At 43.4% G+C, this 17,053-nt stretch overlaps 3 protein-coding genes across 3 annotated transcripts; 1 reads left to right on the top strand and 2 right to left on the bottom strand.

The window, feature by feature from the left end:
- Positions 1-4,258: 4,258 nt before the first annotated feature.
- On the bottom strand, positions 4,259-4,852 carry LOC120455192. The gene has a single exon (XM_039641137.2). It carries the CDS (start codon positions 4,766-4,768, stop codon positions 4,352-4,354), a length of 417 nt encoding a protein of 138 aa, XP_039497071.1. The 5' UTR covers positions 4,769-4,852; the 3' UTR covers positions 4,259-4,351.
- Positions 4,853-11,727: 6,875 nt separating this feature from the next.
- Positions 11,728-15,221, bottom strand: LOC120455051 (signal transducing adapter molecule 1). Its single transcript, XM_039640907.2, has 4 exons — positions 14,863-15,221; positions 14,099-14,376; positions 12,834-14,037; positions 11,728-12,772 (listed from the first exon to the last, which is right to left on the bottom strand). Exons 1-4 carry the CDS (start codon positions 14,903-14,905, stop codon positions 12,234-12,236), a joined length of 2,064 nt encoding a protein of 687 aa, XP_039496841.1. The 5' UTR covers positions 14,906-15,221; the 3' UTR covers positions 11,728-12,233.
- Positions 15,222-15,618: 397 nt separating this feature from the next.
- On the top strand, positions 15,619-16,929 carry LOC120458759 (aurora kinase B). Its single transcript, XM_039646533.2, has 3 exons — positions 15,619-15,871; positions 15,928-16,645; positions 16,706-16,929. The coding sequence occupies exons 1-3, from the start codon at positions 15,738-15,740 to the stop codon at positions 16,841-16,843; spliced, it is 990 nt and encodes a 329-aa protein (XP_039502467.1). The 5' UTR covers positions 15,619-15,737; the 3' UTR covers positions 16,844-16,929.
- Positions 16,930-17,053: the final 124 nt, after the last annotated feature.

Raw genomic sequence — 17,053 nt, 5'->3', positions numbered from 1 at the left:
TCATGAGCCATAAATCTTGAGCGCACTTGGGGCCCTCCTTTGCCTTCGCCTTCGCCTTCGGCTGCGTTTTGGCCCAACTAATCCGACTCCTTGCAGGAGTAACCTCCACTCCCACCCATTCAGTTGCGACCACTGCAATTCGCCTGAGTGTCCTGCTGTGCAGCGAATGTTTGGCATCCGGCAGGACACAATGTCCAAAAAGCACACTGCAAATAATACAAAGGACCAAATTGGGAAAAAATGCGATTTCATGTGGGCGGCGCAACGCAATTTGGATGCTCTTGCCAGTGCACTGTTGGGGCTCGTAATTTTCCACAATGGATTTAAAATAAAACCGAAAATTGATATTGAGTTGCAGTTGCCGTTGCCGTTGCAGAATATGTGTAGTATTTAAGGCTAGAACTTGGTAAAGCATTATGGTGGGGCAAATCAACACGTGTTCCGTTCCCAAAAGCAGACATACAAGCAAATAAAGCCGAAATCCCTCAGCTAGTCCACAATCCACAATAGAAAAATGGGAATCGGGAAATAAAGGCCAGGCAAGCTGAAAGTGGAAAAAAAATCAACTTCTGATGTGGCACACCAGCCCCATTCCGCACCTGGTCCACATCCTTGCGAGGAGCAGCCCATGTCCACGCTGCCTTGCTTCGTTCCGTTCCGTTTCGGGTCGGTTGGGTTGGATTGGCAAGAGTTGGGTTTGGGTTTGGGTTTGGGTTTGGGTTTGAGTTTGGATGCTTGGATGGCCTGGGTGCATTAAAAATAAACGACTGTGGGCAGCGCTCAATTTGGAATGAAATTGGCGCAAATACCAAAATTTTATACAATGGCAAATGCAGCAAAAAGGAAATACGACCGACCACCCAGCCATCCAGCCATCCAGCTAGCCAGCGGAGTGGTATGAAACTAAAGAGCGCCAGAGCACAAATTGAAAAGCCATACAAATCAAATTGGGTGGGTGTGAGCGTTAAGTTTATTGAACGACAGCGAGTGTGTGTGTGTGTTGAAATGCTTTATAATTTATAAGCGACCATCAGGAGGGCTCATTATATGGCACAAAATAAGTAAGTGCCACTCGTTTGTATACAAAGTAAACAGCGTGGGAAAATGCATAAAAAGTGACCAACGATGCTGGTCATAAATGAGCCTTGAAGAGCCCGAATGAATCGCACACAAACACACACACACACACACGTGGGTCCTTGCCGCACATCCTTGCCACTTGCCACCCGACACTCGAGTCGATTGCGATGCCCCACGGTGATTCAACCGAGCGGATGGAAAATTGAAGTTAAGCGAACAAAACCCCCTGAAAACATGCACAGAATAATTCACTTAAACGAAGTTAACTTTAATTGCACAAAAATTAGAACCATTATTAATAAAAAAAACCATTAAAAAGAAATACTGTATGGAATGCGAAATTATTCAATTAAGTCGAATTAATAAAAAACTGTACTGCATATTTCCCTATTTACAACTGATATGTTATGTTTAATAAAATAACACAATAAGTTTATTACCAATATGCTGTTGACTAATTAGTTTATTAAAAAAATATATATAAATATATTACTACACCATATAAGAGAATTAGTTCTTAGCACATTGGTCGGTTGAAATTATACGACAGCGTGCCAGTTCTCCATAAGTATTTCCATGTGGCCCTTTAATATTGAAACTTTCTGGGTCGATTCCTTTGTCTTCCCACGTCGCTCATTCCTGGCTCCACACGATAATGCAATCAGTTTGGTGCCAGTTTGTAGTGTTTTCTCCTTCTTCGAAGGATGCAGAAGGGAGTCTGGGCAGTGATTGCAGTCTTGTTCGATCTCATTTACCAACGTTCCGTCGATGCCATTTTAACCCCATGCTCGCAGCCAGTCTCACTTGCCTCCTTATCAAAATGAACCCCAGTTCCGGCTATCGGCTGACTGCTGCATAAATTATTACCAGTCGCGTTTCATTAATAGATTTTTCACTTTTTCAACGCAAATAGCGCGGGGGTTCGGCGAGTTTGGTAGCTCGGGCGAAATCAGAGAAGGAAATGCCTGGAATCTCGAGCGAAATTTAATTACTCGAGCTGAACAGAAATGCAGGACGAAGAGGACAGAAGGCTGCAGCGCCTCAAACGCAGCACAAAGCTGCAGTGGCAGCATTGCTGAGCAAGTGGCAAAGTCAGTTCGTTTCGTTTGTTTATGCATATTTAACGAAACGAGGGCCTCAGCACTAACAGTCAGCCAGTCAGTCAGTTGGAGAAACAGTGGAAACAGTGGGCGGAATGAGGGAACAAACCGCTCCGCAGGACACTTGGTGGGCGGGAAATCACGGGTGGCACCAGAAGTCACTGGACAGACTGTTGCCACTGTCGTCCTCTTGTTTTTGCCCACTGCTGCTCCTCCTCACTGCGTAAACAGCCAGCACGGCTCTCAGTTCGCTGCCTTAATGACCGTTCGACACCATCGCGTATACGCACCGTGGGACAAAGGATGCCAAGGTTCTCATGCTCTATGATAAGTTACACCTAGATAACTAAATATATTATTCCCTCTTGCTTATTCATACAGTTATATATTAGTATATAAGGTATATTTAATTATTTATTTCTATTGTTTTAGACCTATGAATGCTACTTACCAGTGTACTATTCTCCTTGACCTTATGCTGCGTTATAACGAACTTGGAGGAGGGAGTGTCCGTGGGTAGCGGATCGTTTGCATATTCATCGGTCAGCAGCCCATGCTCCCAGCATCCTGGATTGAAGCTGGTTCCCAGATGGGGGCGGGAGGCGTGGCAGTGCTCATCCACTTGCTTTGAGCGTAAATATTTTAAGTACTTTAAACAATTCATTAATTTACATTTAGCTTTGGCCAAGCCGGAGAAAAGTTGTCCATAATTTGGGGAGCAGCTTGAAGAGTCCTTGAAAGTGGCAGATAAACGCTTAAACAACAGTCGCTGCAAAAGCCAATGGAACTCAATTTAAAACTTATTTTAAATTATATGCCAGTTTGAGCTACATACGGTAATAAAGCAAAGTTAGTAAATTTGTGCAAAAAATCAATTAACAGCAATGTTAAAAGTGGAGGTTTGTTTATAATAAGTGATCATATTAAGTTAGAAATTTAATAAATATTTAAAAATATCCTACTATTAGTTTGCAAACTATTCTTATTTTTCGAAATTTTTAATTTTTAAGCCATTACTATTCAGCTAGACAAACATTTTGTTGTCTCATACATTGAAAGCCTAAAACGCACTTCTGCAGCTTGCACACTCGATGCACAAATCCCATCAATTTCATTGCGAAAACTGATTTGAAAAGCGTTTATTGTGTTGAAAGCTCCGTTTGGGAGTGTGGCACACATATTTTTTGTTCGAAGATGTCTTGCAAATCGATTGAAAAGGATATCACAGCTTCGATTGAAATTGGAAAAAGCTGTGCTCCTAAACCGGTTTTGCCGGTAATTGCGAAATGCAACAATACGACTTTATCCACCCACGACCATCGGCCATTTGCGCTGTGCAATTTTCCCCATTGAAACCATCAGTTGTGCTTATATTACCGCCCGGAAAATGCCCGCCCATCGCTTCTGCTAATTGCAACAACAATTGCGATGAACTAAACTGAATCCGAGAGTGGAAATGCACAGAAATGGGGAAAATAGCCGGACAGCAACATCTAGGCCACAAGTCGAACATATCGGGGTGCGACAAGGATCTGTGCATCTCGGCATCTGTGAATCTGTCCATCTGGGGACCTGAGGATCTGAGTATCTGGGGATCTGGGAGGGGGAACAACAAGATGGGCGCATTTTACAAATTATAATCGTCATTTGTCAGGGAGGAGGCACTGCACTTGGCAAGGACTCGCCACTCGGACTCAGGCCTTCACCCAGTTTCCAAGTTTCAAATGGCAGCGAATCGGGGACGGCGGAGTGTTACTTTCTGATTTTTATTGACATATTGAAATGACAAGGGACAGCACAGGGCAGACGATGAAAAATTGCTCAATAAAGTGAATTAGCAGTGCACTTAGGAGACGAAATGGAAATGGAAACAATTAGCAGATTCAGCAGATAGCAAAAATGTTACGATTTTCCATTAGTTACTAATTTGTTAGTGACAAACTCAAACTAATGCACTTATTTTTGGCATCACTTGGCTTAGTATCGAATCGGCGCATAGAAATACATCAATATTCATTAGAAATAGCCATTGGAAAAGTATTTGAGTTGTTGTATGTCATAAATGGAAATCTCCTAAATTAATGTTAAGCTAAACTGTTTTAATTTGGCAGTTGGCGTTGCTGAAATATGAAATGTCCGTACTTTAATTCTGGGAATAAAAATAATAATATTCAAGCCCTCCGCCTGCAGCGAACTCCGAATAGCTCCAGGCCAGGACGACACTTTCGACTCGTGTCCAGCAGAATTTCGCCGAAGGCGTAGCGCAAGGTCATGGTCAGGTCCTCGATGTTACCAATATCGCAGTTGGCCATGAGCGGGCCGTTGGCCAGGAGAGCCTGGCAGGCTGTGCCGGGCACCAGCTGCTCATCGAATCTGGCCAGTGCGATGCAGAAACGCAGCTGCTGGCGCTGCATCAGAAAGCGGACCACCAGCTGCCACTTAGCCCCCGACCAGTCCAGGTCGTCCTCCAGGCCGGGCATGTAAATCCCATTATCCGTCAAAGGTTCGGAATTCGCAAAGGCTTGCTGTCGTGAGCGTTGAATGCACATGATGAGCAGGAGGAGCAGTATGGAGCCCAGGTGATTCATTTTATGAGTACAGCTCTTGAAGTTCCCTTGAAAACTTTGCGTCCGAACTGCAGCTAATTAAGTTTTTAACTGAAAACGCCTTCAAAAGTTCAAGCATTTCTACGTGATGTGTGATCGGTTCTTCGAATGACAGTTTTCAGCTTTGCTGACGTCCGAACCAGCACGATTGTAACGTAATGCGGTGAAACAGAATTTTCTGAAACGCCGGCAAAGCTATCTTATTAATAACTTTGTCAAATTACGAGCTTTATTTAATTTCAGATTTCGCACCACTTTCACTGTTTGCGTTGCAAACTTTGAGTCACCATGCTACGTGACTTTCGATTGCATTCGCGTGCAGCACGTGGCAAACTTTATTTAATATTTATATATTTTCATTTCGTTCGGAATTAGAATTGAAATGACGTCAGTGTTTGCTTACAAATAGATACATATGTATATGTATAATTTAATCAACAGATGACGCACCCCTACACTTATACAATGCAAATAAATCTACAGAAAGGTAAACAGGATTTTATCCATTTATTTGGATTTATTTGCTGTCAGAAAAACTAAATCAATGTTGTAATTGATATGTAATTTACTCAATAGTTGTCGTCTGAAAATTCCCTAATTGTAGCTCATACCCGTTTTTTTTATCACCATTTGAAATTTAAACATTACAATTGTGTAATCGTTATTAATTGGACAGTAACTAGCCAAGCACTTGGCTGAAATTTCCTTAATTATACATTTATACCGTATACCTTATACCTTAATTATATCCTTTACCCGTTCTTAATGCACCATCTGAAATTTGAACTTTAAAACTGTGTAATTGTTATTAATTGGACTGCAACAAGCCAAGCAAACAATGAAATATTTGTATACCAAACACAGCTGTAAAACATTCGCATAGATATACAAAATTCGCCATAAATTCTCACCGAAAAAAGTGAAACTAATAAAAGTCTTTGAATCGTGCTGCCAAATTCGGGATAGTGAACGTACCTATATTCCTAGGGGTTTTCCGATAAATTGGATTTATAGGACATATAGCCACAGCTGTCGCCGCCATTTGCCAGAACAAAAATCAAGTTAAAAAGAAGGAGCAAACGTGCTGAGCCAAACGGCAGACAAGCATTAAAATTATAATTTTTTAATCGTAAAAAATACAAAACGACTGCTGTTACTACGTTTTGTTGGCCAAAAGAAAGAGCGCCCACTATGGCACACAGCTCGAAAAATGGCGCAAGGGCCATTTGCCTATTTTTTGTACATTTTTTTTTTGGTTTTTTATGGTTTTTCTTGTTGTGTGGGTGCGGAAACAAATTACAGCAAACAATTTAAAAAATGTTTGCAAACAAACAGGAACCGAAAAAGGAGCAACACAAAGGGGAATGACGGAAATGTTATCTAGGCAACAAGACAACGGGCACCAAAGCGGAAGTACAGTGCAAATAATTTGTGTGGGCGATGGAAAAACGAAATTATACGCCAACTGATTTTTCTCTTTCTCCAATGCAGAATGGAGAGATGGGCGAACTGGATACGTAGATACGTAGCCAGGGACCACTGTACTGGGGCAAAGGCTTGACCAAACAGCAGTCGGCCAAGATAAAAGCCTTCATTGTTCGCCGAGCGTTTGCCAGAGTTCCTTGCTCTGCTTTCAACCTTTTCGTTTCACTTAGTTAAGCAAAAATGAAATTTTTATTAGCAAAATGCATAAATGAATAGAAAATAGTTAAACAAACCCCCACTTCGGCCAGCAGCACCTGTGCTACCCGGAATTTTTGCCACTTCTGGCACTATTTTTGTGCTTTTTGCTGAGGTCGACGCCAACCTGCTATTCCAGTTCGTCCAGTCCAATAAATTCGCTGGGTTCTCTTGTTTTACAATTTGATTACTCCTGCTCTTCGAGCATATGTTTTAAGTGATTTCTTTAAGGAGCCTAGATAGGTAGCTATTAAAGTGAGTACGGAATTTGCAATAGAAGGCAAAAGAACGCACCCATTTTTAAGAGATTTGCAATGATTTGGGCATTAAAAAGTTTTATAACACCGGACCCAAACTTTTTGCAACATATCAATTAACAAATAATATACAAGCTGCCAAACAGAAAAGCCCAAAAGGCAAAACGATCCAAAAACTTGCACATGCGAAACTTGTTTCGCCCAAGCAAATCAGAAAGTCATCATCAGGCAGTACGAGTGCAGGGAAAACCCATTTGCATTTCGGGCCGTCGAAGAAGTATATATGTATAAACTACCAGAAGCACTGAGGGCTGTGAAAGAGCATAGAGCATTTCTGCCTCTGCGCACTTTAAAAGTAATTTATCTTTCTTGCGCCCCCCAATCCACTGGGTATGTGCTACATGCAATTTGCATAAAACTTACTTGCCTCGGACCCTTTCGGCATTAAATCCACTTTGTCGCCATCTATCGCCTCGTGCATCAAACTGAGCTGCCGTCGCCTTGCTTGTCCTGTTAATTGCAGTCCTGCCGGCGAATAAGTTTCCAATAAGGACCCACCATTCCGGGCTCAACAAATTCTTTTGTCCCATCACTTCCCTAATGACGGCTCTCAGTGTGTTGCTGTGAGTTCGGAAATGTGTCAGCGTCAGCTGCAAATGGCTACGATGCATCAAAGCCAAGTTATCCTGTTCGGGAAATGTGTTAAGCACCGGCAGGATTACAATGCGATGGTTTTCTATACCCGGTACTCATAACGCAAAATGGTAAACTAGGTTCATTGAAGTGCAAGCAACAGGTATACAGTCTGTCCGTCCGTTTGTCCGTCCGTTTGTCTGTCCGTCCGTCTGCCTTCGTATTGTTTTCTCAGCTATACGCTCAACCGTGAAAGTAAAAGCTTTGAGTTTTCACAATCTTAGCTTGCCAGTCAATCAACACAAAAGGTATTTGTCCTGAAACATAATCATTGACATGTTTACCATAATAAAGGAAAGTGCTTGCACAGCAAATGGGTACATTTTAAAATGGCCACATGTTTCATTTTGATAATGTGCACCGCACACCGGAAGCAAAGAGAAGCGCCTCGTGCATAAGTATTTGATTTTATATTTATAACATTTGGACGAGGTGGTGGTGCACATAATTAAACACAAATAGAACGCGATAACAAACACAATTACAAAACACAAATTCGCGCAAAAAGTGAAATAATAAAGCGCCTAAAAGGCGGCAGTGCCTGCAATGGGAAAATGGGCAACCCAACCGAGTATTCGAATTTCGAATTTCCCCCTTAATTATTTAATGCCACGAAAACCACCCAGGCCCGCCCACAAACCCAGCCCCTTCCGCCAGCTGTCGGCATATTTGTTCGCGTTCGTTGAACGTATTTTCAATTAACAGAAAAACACTCGGATGGCACGGGACCGCCTCCCAACTGGCGCACAACTTTGATTTGTTTAATTAAATTACACTCAGACAAAGGCTTTCAATCATTCACAGCTCTCCAATCACTCATTGGCTCAATCACGCGCTCAACTTCAGCGAAAGTCAATATGCAGCTGTGTGAACGAGTGTGTGCCCGTGTTTGTGATTTAGAAACACCACAACCCACCCACCATGCCCCGCCCACCATGCCCCGCCAAATAGGGCCGAGCCCTATTTAACTATTTAAAAAGAGGAAAGTCTTCGCTGGTTATGCACACTTTTATTTATTTTTTAAGTGTTTACTTAAAGATGGAGATGTTAACATATGAAATAATTTCCTTAGTTCTTCAATCTAGTGTATTATGCTAGTTTCTTGTTAGCTTCCCCTTTTAGCCATTTATCATGTCTAGAACTATTCATATTTTTATTTTTAAGTGAAGCTAATTGTTTGGCTAATATTTTAATTATCTAACTATAGTTCAAGTACAATCATTAAGTCTGTTTAAATAACTCACTCGTTTGGCTCACAATAAAATTAATAAATGAAAGCGGTTAAAAAGGTTTTGAGGCATATAAATTACCTTGAATGCTTTTAAATGCTTTTAGCTTGCTAAATGTGGTACAGCAAGTCGAGAACACACTGGTGCCTCTGCCATCACTGGCCTCCAACGAGCATTGTATCCCCACTCCTGGATATTTGTAGTGTGCTCAAGTACAACTTATCCAAATGCAGTGCAAACTGTTCGCTGAAGTTTGTGTGTTCACCATTCAACATTCACCATTCACCATTCACGATTCACCATTCGCACGACTCAAGAGAGCTGCGATGGAAGTTGAATGGAATCGTTAATTAATGCATGATAAACTGGGACTCCAAGGTAAGCACATGGAATGCGATGGAAAACACGTGAGTGTTGTGTTCTGACTAAGGCAAAAAATAAAGGGAAAATAAAACATGGCAGGCAAAAGCTGAATAAAGAGTATGCAGATGTATACGCATTTAGGCATATTCACTGCCTCTTTTGTCCTGTTTTGCCAGGAATTTCGCACTTTGCTTACACATACCATATTGCATGGGATATAAGTTGAAAAAATCAACTCGATTATCGAAAGAATGCATATTTGCTTAAAAAATTAAAATGCATGAAAATAAATACGCAAAGAAAGTGCTAAGAGCCTTTAAAATATAAAGCATTCGATATAAAGCCACTTAAGCTGAATATTTTGTATGTTATGTGCAGTTTTCTCAGCCAATTTCCATGCGAAATAGAAGTTTTCTCTTTGAAAAACTTTGCCAGCTCATGACTGTTAGATTTCAAACTATGCTTCCCCAAAACAATTTGAGGAAAAGCGAATTGCTCGGAGAAGCTGGAATGAAATGCAGCGTGACCTTGTGAAAAGTGTGCAAATAATAAATAGTTTTTCTCAGTCAGCGTGCCACTTGCATATGCTGGGGAAAATTGCGATTGTGGCTAGTTATTGGGGAAATGGTTTCAAATGCTCCGCACAATTTTTCATGTGGCACAATAATGTTGACGTTGTAAAAGTAGTTTGTTGTTTTGCACAAATGAGACTGAAAAACATGCATGTTAAAAATTAAATATCCTAGAACTAGTAAAACAGCAAAGCTACACATAATATTAGTTCAAGTACACGTTACTAGAATCTTTAACAATTTCTGAAATATCGGATAAAACCTCTTGTTATGTTTGCATTGTAAGTAGATTTATCCTTGACATTTCAACATTCTTACTGAGGTTTACATCATCTTTTGCAAATTTAACCATCGTTCAAAATTAACTATTCAAGAATTTAGCACCACGCTGAACGGCAATCATTCATTTTTTTTCCGTTGGATTTTAAAACCTAACTAACTCTTGACTAAACAACGACCAACAAAAAAAGTAAACAAAACAAAAAACTATTCACAGCTTATCGGCAAACAATGGACCATTGAATAAATATCAAAAGCAAATGGCCATAAATATTTTTCCTTTACCCCATTTCTACCCGGGTTTTTTTTCAAAAATTTTTTTTTTTATTAGATTTTCATCGCGGGTAAATATTTTGAGGCATTCGCAACGGTGAATGAAGAGCTGCAAAAAGGGAATCATTTATGCCGCTTTAAAGGCCACAATCCGCAGGCCAGGAAGCCGGGATTCGTGGCAGTGGTCCATGGTCCATCCATGGATTTGCAGCCAAGGGACAAAAATGGCAACGCGATACATAACGCAATAATGGTAACGTGTCGACTTTTATGGCATAGAAAACGCGAGAGGCGCGAAGCTTTACGATGCCCGCATCATTTGATTTTATTGCCAAGTGTTAAAAAAAATAAACATGGAAGTAGGAACGGGGAAACGGGAAGCGAGAGCAGACATCTCCGTTCCGCACGAGAGGCGGTGGGTTGAAGGGTCGTCCTTGAGCCAGTTGCTTCTGATTAATGCCATCCGACTTGAAGGATACAGATGCAGCGGCACAAAATGCAAATCACCCGGCGGAATAATCAAATCGAGAACGAAACTGAGCAAAGCGCCATCAAAGTTGACGACGAACCAAACGGAAACTGCTCCACAAAGGCAACAGAACAGCACACAATTGAACAGCCCAAGGGCACAGGACGAACAAGGTTCAGGTGTACAGCTGTTCAACTGTTCAGCTGGGCAGGATTTTCCCACGACCCCAGCCAGTCGACTGGCTCCACTCCCAATCCCATTCGCTGTAAGCGTGCAAGGCCAGCAAAATCAATTAATTTCAAAAATACCCATGCATTTGTTGACATTTTTGCAGCTAGACAACACCCAACTGCCAGCCCATAGAAATCAACAATCAACAAATATTTGCATAGCCTATTCGCCCGTCTCCTGGCTTGTTTCACTCCAGGTGACACTCCGCATTCATTGGCATTTTCTATTTACCAGGCTCAGCGGCTGTCTGCCCCTTTTTGACAGTTTATTTCACAGGATATTTGTGCCACTGAACGTCGGATGGAAATTTGCTGAATTGTTGCATGTTTGCTGGATTGCGAGACAGTGGCATGTAGCATGTGGCAAAGCTTGTCTCAAATATATTGGAATCTCTTTTGAAAAGCGCACTGACACGGGCGGTTGGTGTTTCGCATGAAAAGGGGATAAGCTATTGGAGCCAAGCTCGTTACGTAAGAAATATGTGCAAATCTAAATCTTATTCTCAATTGATATAGTTATAATGCAGGCTATAGAATAGTTTCCAAATTTTCTTAAAAAAATATAAAGAATTTTGCTTTCATGTTTTATTGCATCGATAGTAAAAAGTAAATTAAATAAATATCATAAAAATAAACAAAAGATTCAAGTGAGGAATAAATAAATAATTACTATGCTCGGAATTCAGCTGAGTGTTTTTGACTAGTCAACACCATTAGCAAGAATTCATTATCAAAGTTTTCTTTATCATTTAAAAAATTTAATTTTGTAAGAAATTTATCGGATTTCCAAAAAAAAAAATAGTGGAAATGATTTATATGCGGTTTCTAGGAGAAAAAGCTTGCCAACTACTACATCACAAACGGAAGCTACAAGCTTTTGAAGAACAATTTTCAAAGACGTGGTTTACTTAGTATATTTTATGATTTTAATGAATGTGATTCGTTTCGTTAGATTTATCATATAATCCGTACAATAAACGTAATACATAATAGTTATCTCCCCTGCACTAAATACAAAGATACGTGGTGTTGAATACAGATTATTTATATGGTATATATATCTTCTTCGACTTGTTTACCTTTCTTCCAAAAAATATATGGTTTCGTTGGCCAAAATGGTGTTTTATCAAATATAAAGAAAGAAAGATCGTAAGGATACACTTGAAATTAATTTGGCTTCTCTCATTATTTTAAAGGATAGTAGACATTTTTGGTTCACTGACAATTTCTCTTCTCGGCCCTCAAAATATACATAGCAGAGAAATGACAACTTCCGACGTTCGGCAAGTTATCCGAAAGTAACATACTCGTTTGCATCCTCTTGACAGAATAGAGTAAAGTTTAAAGTTGCTTGGGCAATCTAAGCGAACCAAGTGAAGGTCTCTGTATTATTCCAGCGTTTTTACCGCTGCTGCTGGTAGATAGGAATGTTGTTCTTGACAGCATCGTTCTGCATGTGATAGCCGGGCGCCCCAACTGGCGGTCCGCCAGCCATGGACATGGCGGCCATCTGCTGGTGCAGCTGACTAAACTGATCGTGTGGTGGTGGGTGTTGTGGCTGCTGTTGATGTTGCTGTGGGGACATGTAGCTCTGTGGGTTGACGACAGCCGGCGATCCGTTTGGTGCATACAGATTTGGTCCTGGCTGGTATCCCTGTGGCGGCGGTGGCTGCTGATGCTGCGGCGACATGTAAGCGTGCGGAGCCGGTGGCTGCTGCTGGATTTGTGTGACTGCGGGCGGAACTTGGGCGTACTGCGACTGGGGGTCGATGTGGTAGCTGTTCTGGGGATGCTGTGGGGGCTGCTGGTGTTGCTGCTGTGGCGGCTGCTGAGGATGCTGGGGTAGTGGCTGCTGTTGGGTTGTCACGGGTGTGGGCTGAGTGTAAATTGGCTGGGGCAAAGGTGCAGTGCCAGTTGGCTGAGTCAAATGGGAGGGCAGCGCTAGAAAGATGAAAGATAATGCTGTTATTATACGAAAATATTCTTTCTCCCTTATACTAACAGTTCATCTGTGCGGCATGTCCGTTCTGATAGGGCAGTGGCACCTGCCCCTGCGGTTGACCCAGATAACCACCAGGAGCTCCAGGGGCCTGCGATGGAGCAGAAGTGGGAGGATTTGGTACGGAGCCATATGGCATCGAGTGCATGCCCGGATAGTTTTGGGTCTGCGGGAAACCACCTGCTGCAGGATAACCTGGAGCACCGTACAGAGCGGCCCCCGGAAAGCCAGCTAGTCCAGGCATGAAGCCGCCAGCAGTGGCGGCAAAATGGCCAGCAGCAGCTCGATCGTCCCGCATCAAGGTATGGTACAAATTAATGGCGTCCACGAGGTCGCTGGACAGCTGTGTCAGTTGAGCGTGCTTACGGTCGACGCGTTCCAGCTCGGCGTCGATCAGCGGACCCATCTGATGGACCTCCTGCTCCAACTGCAGCATTTCGTCGCTGTCCTGCGAGGGATCTTCGGGATTGGCCTCGTGCAGCAGATGCAGCAGCCGGTCGATCTTACCCTCATCGATCTCCACAGGCTGAGCTGCGGCGGCAGCAGCTGCCGCTTCAGTCTTTTGCTGCAGAGCCGCAGCGGAATCCAACTCTCGTTGCCCCGCGGCGGCGGCCGACTTATGCTGCTGATTGATGTCCAGCCGCTCGGGATCGACGGACAGATCGGCAGTGACAAAGTTCGAGGGGAAGAGACCCTCGCCGCGCTGATTGTATCCCTTCCACCAGTTTGGATCGCTATCATCCAGCACGTGAATGATCTCGCCGGCAAAGAAGGTCAATTCGTTTTCCTCGGCAGCTTCGAAATCGTAAAGAGCTCGAACCTTTCTTGGCTCCGGCGCTGGAGCGGAGCTGGCCTCGCCGCTCGGGGCGCTGGAACCGGTGGCAGCGAAAGATGGATACAAGGATGGATAGGCACTGGCGGTGCCGGTACTGGCTCCACTCCCGGTTTTTGGACTGCCCTTGTTCTCCTTTAACGATAATTCGATGGCCTTGGCAATGTCGTCCTCCTCCTGCTGGCTGCTGACCACATTCGGATCTTTGGGCAGGGCGGCCGCCTTCTCGGCAACAGTCTTGCTGGTCTTATCGCCCAAATTCTTGAAATCGTACCCTTCTAGGCGCAACTTGGTGTAGAGAGCGGGTATCAAGTCTAGCTCTCGATCATTCTTGTAGTCGTTTTCAGCCCAGTTCTTGAGCACTTGACGCATTTTCTGTGAATCGAAAAGTTGGCTTCAGAATGGAAATAAGTGTATTTACACTGTTTGTACTCACCAGGGAAACCTTTGGCTGAGCTTTGGCCAACAGTCGGCGGAACTCGGTCTCGAAATCCCGTGAAGCCACCTCCAAATGGAGGGGTTTTCCGCAGTTATTGGACAGGGCATCGAGCAGCGTAATCGCCTGCATTACCACGTGAGGATCGCTGTGGCCCATGCGGCGCATCACCGCCTTCAGGCAATCCTTGGCCAGGCGGGGATTGGTCGTTACCTTGTCGCAGACATCCAGAATCAGAGACCAGTTGTCGTTGGTGTTGGTCTCGCTGGTGGCTTTTTCTATAAAATAAGAAAGGAATGAACCGCATTAGCTTATCAGTCAAATAAAAATTGAATTCTGAGTCACAGCACAACAAAGATAAGGCTGTTTGAGACCTGATTGCAGCTAAAGAAAATCAATACAATCGGAAACTAGCTAAATTACATTAAGGGAGGGGGGGTGGCTGTGGACGGTGGCGTAGGGGGTGTGAGTTGTAAGCGGGTGCTACGTAACTCAAGGTCAGCGACTGCCATCTAGCAACTCCAATAAGAAGTTCAACGAACGGCGCAGAGCTGCGCACAGCATCTCACATGACTTTCTTTGTTGTCTGCTTAATTGGGAATAGGGTTCATAGGGAAAGGAGGGTAAATGGGGTGATGTGCGGGTGTTAAAACCGCAGATAAGAATAGGAAACTACGAAACGCAGTGGTCCGTGGTGCAGTCCAATTGGAACTGCGGCTCGTCCAATTGGCCAACCCACCAGCTTATCGAAAGATGGAACTCACCGACGTCGGCGTCGAATGGCGACGACTGTCCAAAGATTCCCATCTTTATGACCAAACCGCTCGCTCAGCTACCTGCCAATAATTTGCGTTGCCCCGGGGTCAATAAAATCCAAATCAGTTGATCTTTGTCTGGTTTCCCTATTGTTTTTCCTGTCCAATCGATTTTCGGTGCGTCACGGCGTCTGAATGCCCGCTTTTGTGTGCCTCCTCCTGAATGCTTTTCGCTTTATTCCAAATCTCCTTCGGGCTGTTTATATCACTTCGATCCTGCTAAATACTTCCAAATAGCGCTTACAAATTCGCTTAATTTACGTTTATTGTGTAAAAAAATGACTAATGGCTAGTGTGGCCAGATTGTGTATAGTCGGGAAATCCAATGGATTTTTTTTAGCTTAGCCTCGACGGTTAGCAAAGGGTATTCGAGTCCTAAATTATGCAAAATATGTTATTTTAAATATATAATATATTATTAATATTGTATATAAAATTAGACAACTGATGATAGAAATTTTCTACACATCTTATGATTTGAGTTTATGCTTTTTTAGAATTATGCTATGCAAATTACCTAAACTTATCTTTGACTGACGTGGCATTTATATATTAATTAATATACACATTACACAATATATATATTATATATTTTAACATTTACTTTTATATCAGGAACATCGAAATATATTATGCCCGAATTTAAAAATACAGTTATTTAACTGATTCAAATAAAGTCACAGAATAAGTAGTTTCTAGCATGCGGTCTCACTAATCACAGCATTCGAAAAAAACGCGCAAACAAAAGGGACGCTAAAGGAAAATACAACTTAAACGAATTTATTTACTAGGAAATCAATACATTTTATTAATAAGCCTGCGCCATGACGCTTTCCCGCGCGAAACATGCCAACCGCACCCACCTGCCGCACCTGATGGCCAAGGTGCCCGAGGAGCACCAGGAGCCGATCAAGAATATGTGCCTCAAGATGATGTCCCACGACGCATACGGACAGCCGTACGTAGTAATAATAAGCAAACGTATCCGATCCGTACTTACTATGGTTCCTCTAGATACGATTGGAGTCCCCGCGACTTTGAGATGGGCGCCCACTTGGGACGCGGCAAATTCGGACGTGTCTATCTCGCCCGAGAGCGCCACTCACACTACCTAGTGGCCATGAAGGTCATGTTCAAGGAGGAGCTGCGCAAGGGCTGTGTGCAGCGTCAGGTTCTGCGCGAGATCGAGATCCAGTCGCGGCTGAAGCACCCGAACATCCTGCGCCTGCTAACCTGGTTCCACGACGAGAGCCGCATCTATCTGGCCCTGGAAATTGCCTCCGAGGGCGAGCTCTTCAAGCACCTGCGTGGAGCACCCAATCATCGATTTGATGAGCCGAGATCTGCGAAGTACACCTACCAGGTGGCGAATGCCCTCAACTACTGTCACCTGAACAACGTGATCCATCGGGATCTGAAACCCGAGAACATCCTGCTGACCAGCACCGACGATCTGAAGCTGGCTGACTTTGGTTGGTCGGCGCACACGCCCAACAACAAGCGGAGGACTCTGTGCGGCACCCTGGACTACCTGCCGCCGGAGATGGTAGACGGAAACTCCTACGACGACTCGGTGGACCAGTGGTGTCTGGGCATTCTGTGCTACGAGTTCGTCGTCGGCTGTCCGCCCTTCGAGTCGAACAGCACGGAGAGCACCTACAGCAAGATCAGGCGCATGGAGATCTCCTATCCGCCGCACTTGACCAAGGGCTGCAAGGAACTGATTGGCGGGGTAAGTTGCAGGATGTTTCTTGGCAGATCCATTCGAATAACGGTGATTTTACCTTTGTAGCTGCTTCGCAAGGAGAGCAAGGGCCGGATCACCTTGGTGGAGGTGATGACGCACTATTGGGTCAAGGCGGGAATGGCCGAAAGGGAACTGCAGCTCCAGAAACGGGAGCGCGGCAAGGAGAACACGGCCAGGAATTGACTGGTTTCGAGTTTGCATTTTGTAACAACTTATTTCAGATTTTACTATTATGTTTAATAAACGGTTTATAAGATTTTAAAAAAAGATTGAAATATGTCGAATTATTATAATTATATCTTTGTATATTTATATCTTTAAACCCATTCCTTTTGCTAACCCCCTAAAATTAATTGTGCTGCGCCCATGACCGTTAAATAATTCCAGTTCGTG

The sequence above is a fragment of the Drosophila santomea genome, chromosome 2L, assembly GCF_016746245.2.
Source record: "Drosophila santomea strain STO CAGO 1482 chromosome 2L, Prin_Dsan_1.1, whole genome shotgun sequence".
NCBI lineage: Eukaryota > Metazoa > Arthropoda > Insecta > Diptera > Drosophilidae > Drosophila > Drosophila santomea.
The sequence above is the reverse complement of the archived record's forward strand: the minus strand, read 5'-3'. Positions and strand labels throughout refer to the sequence as shown.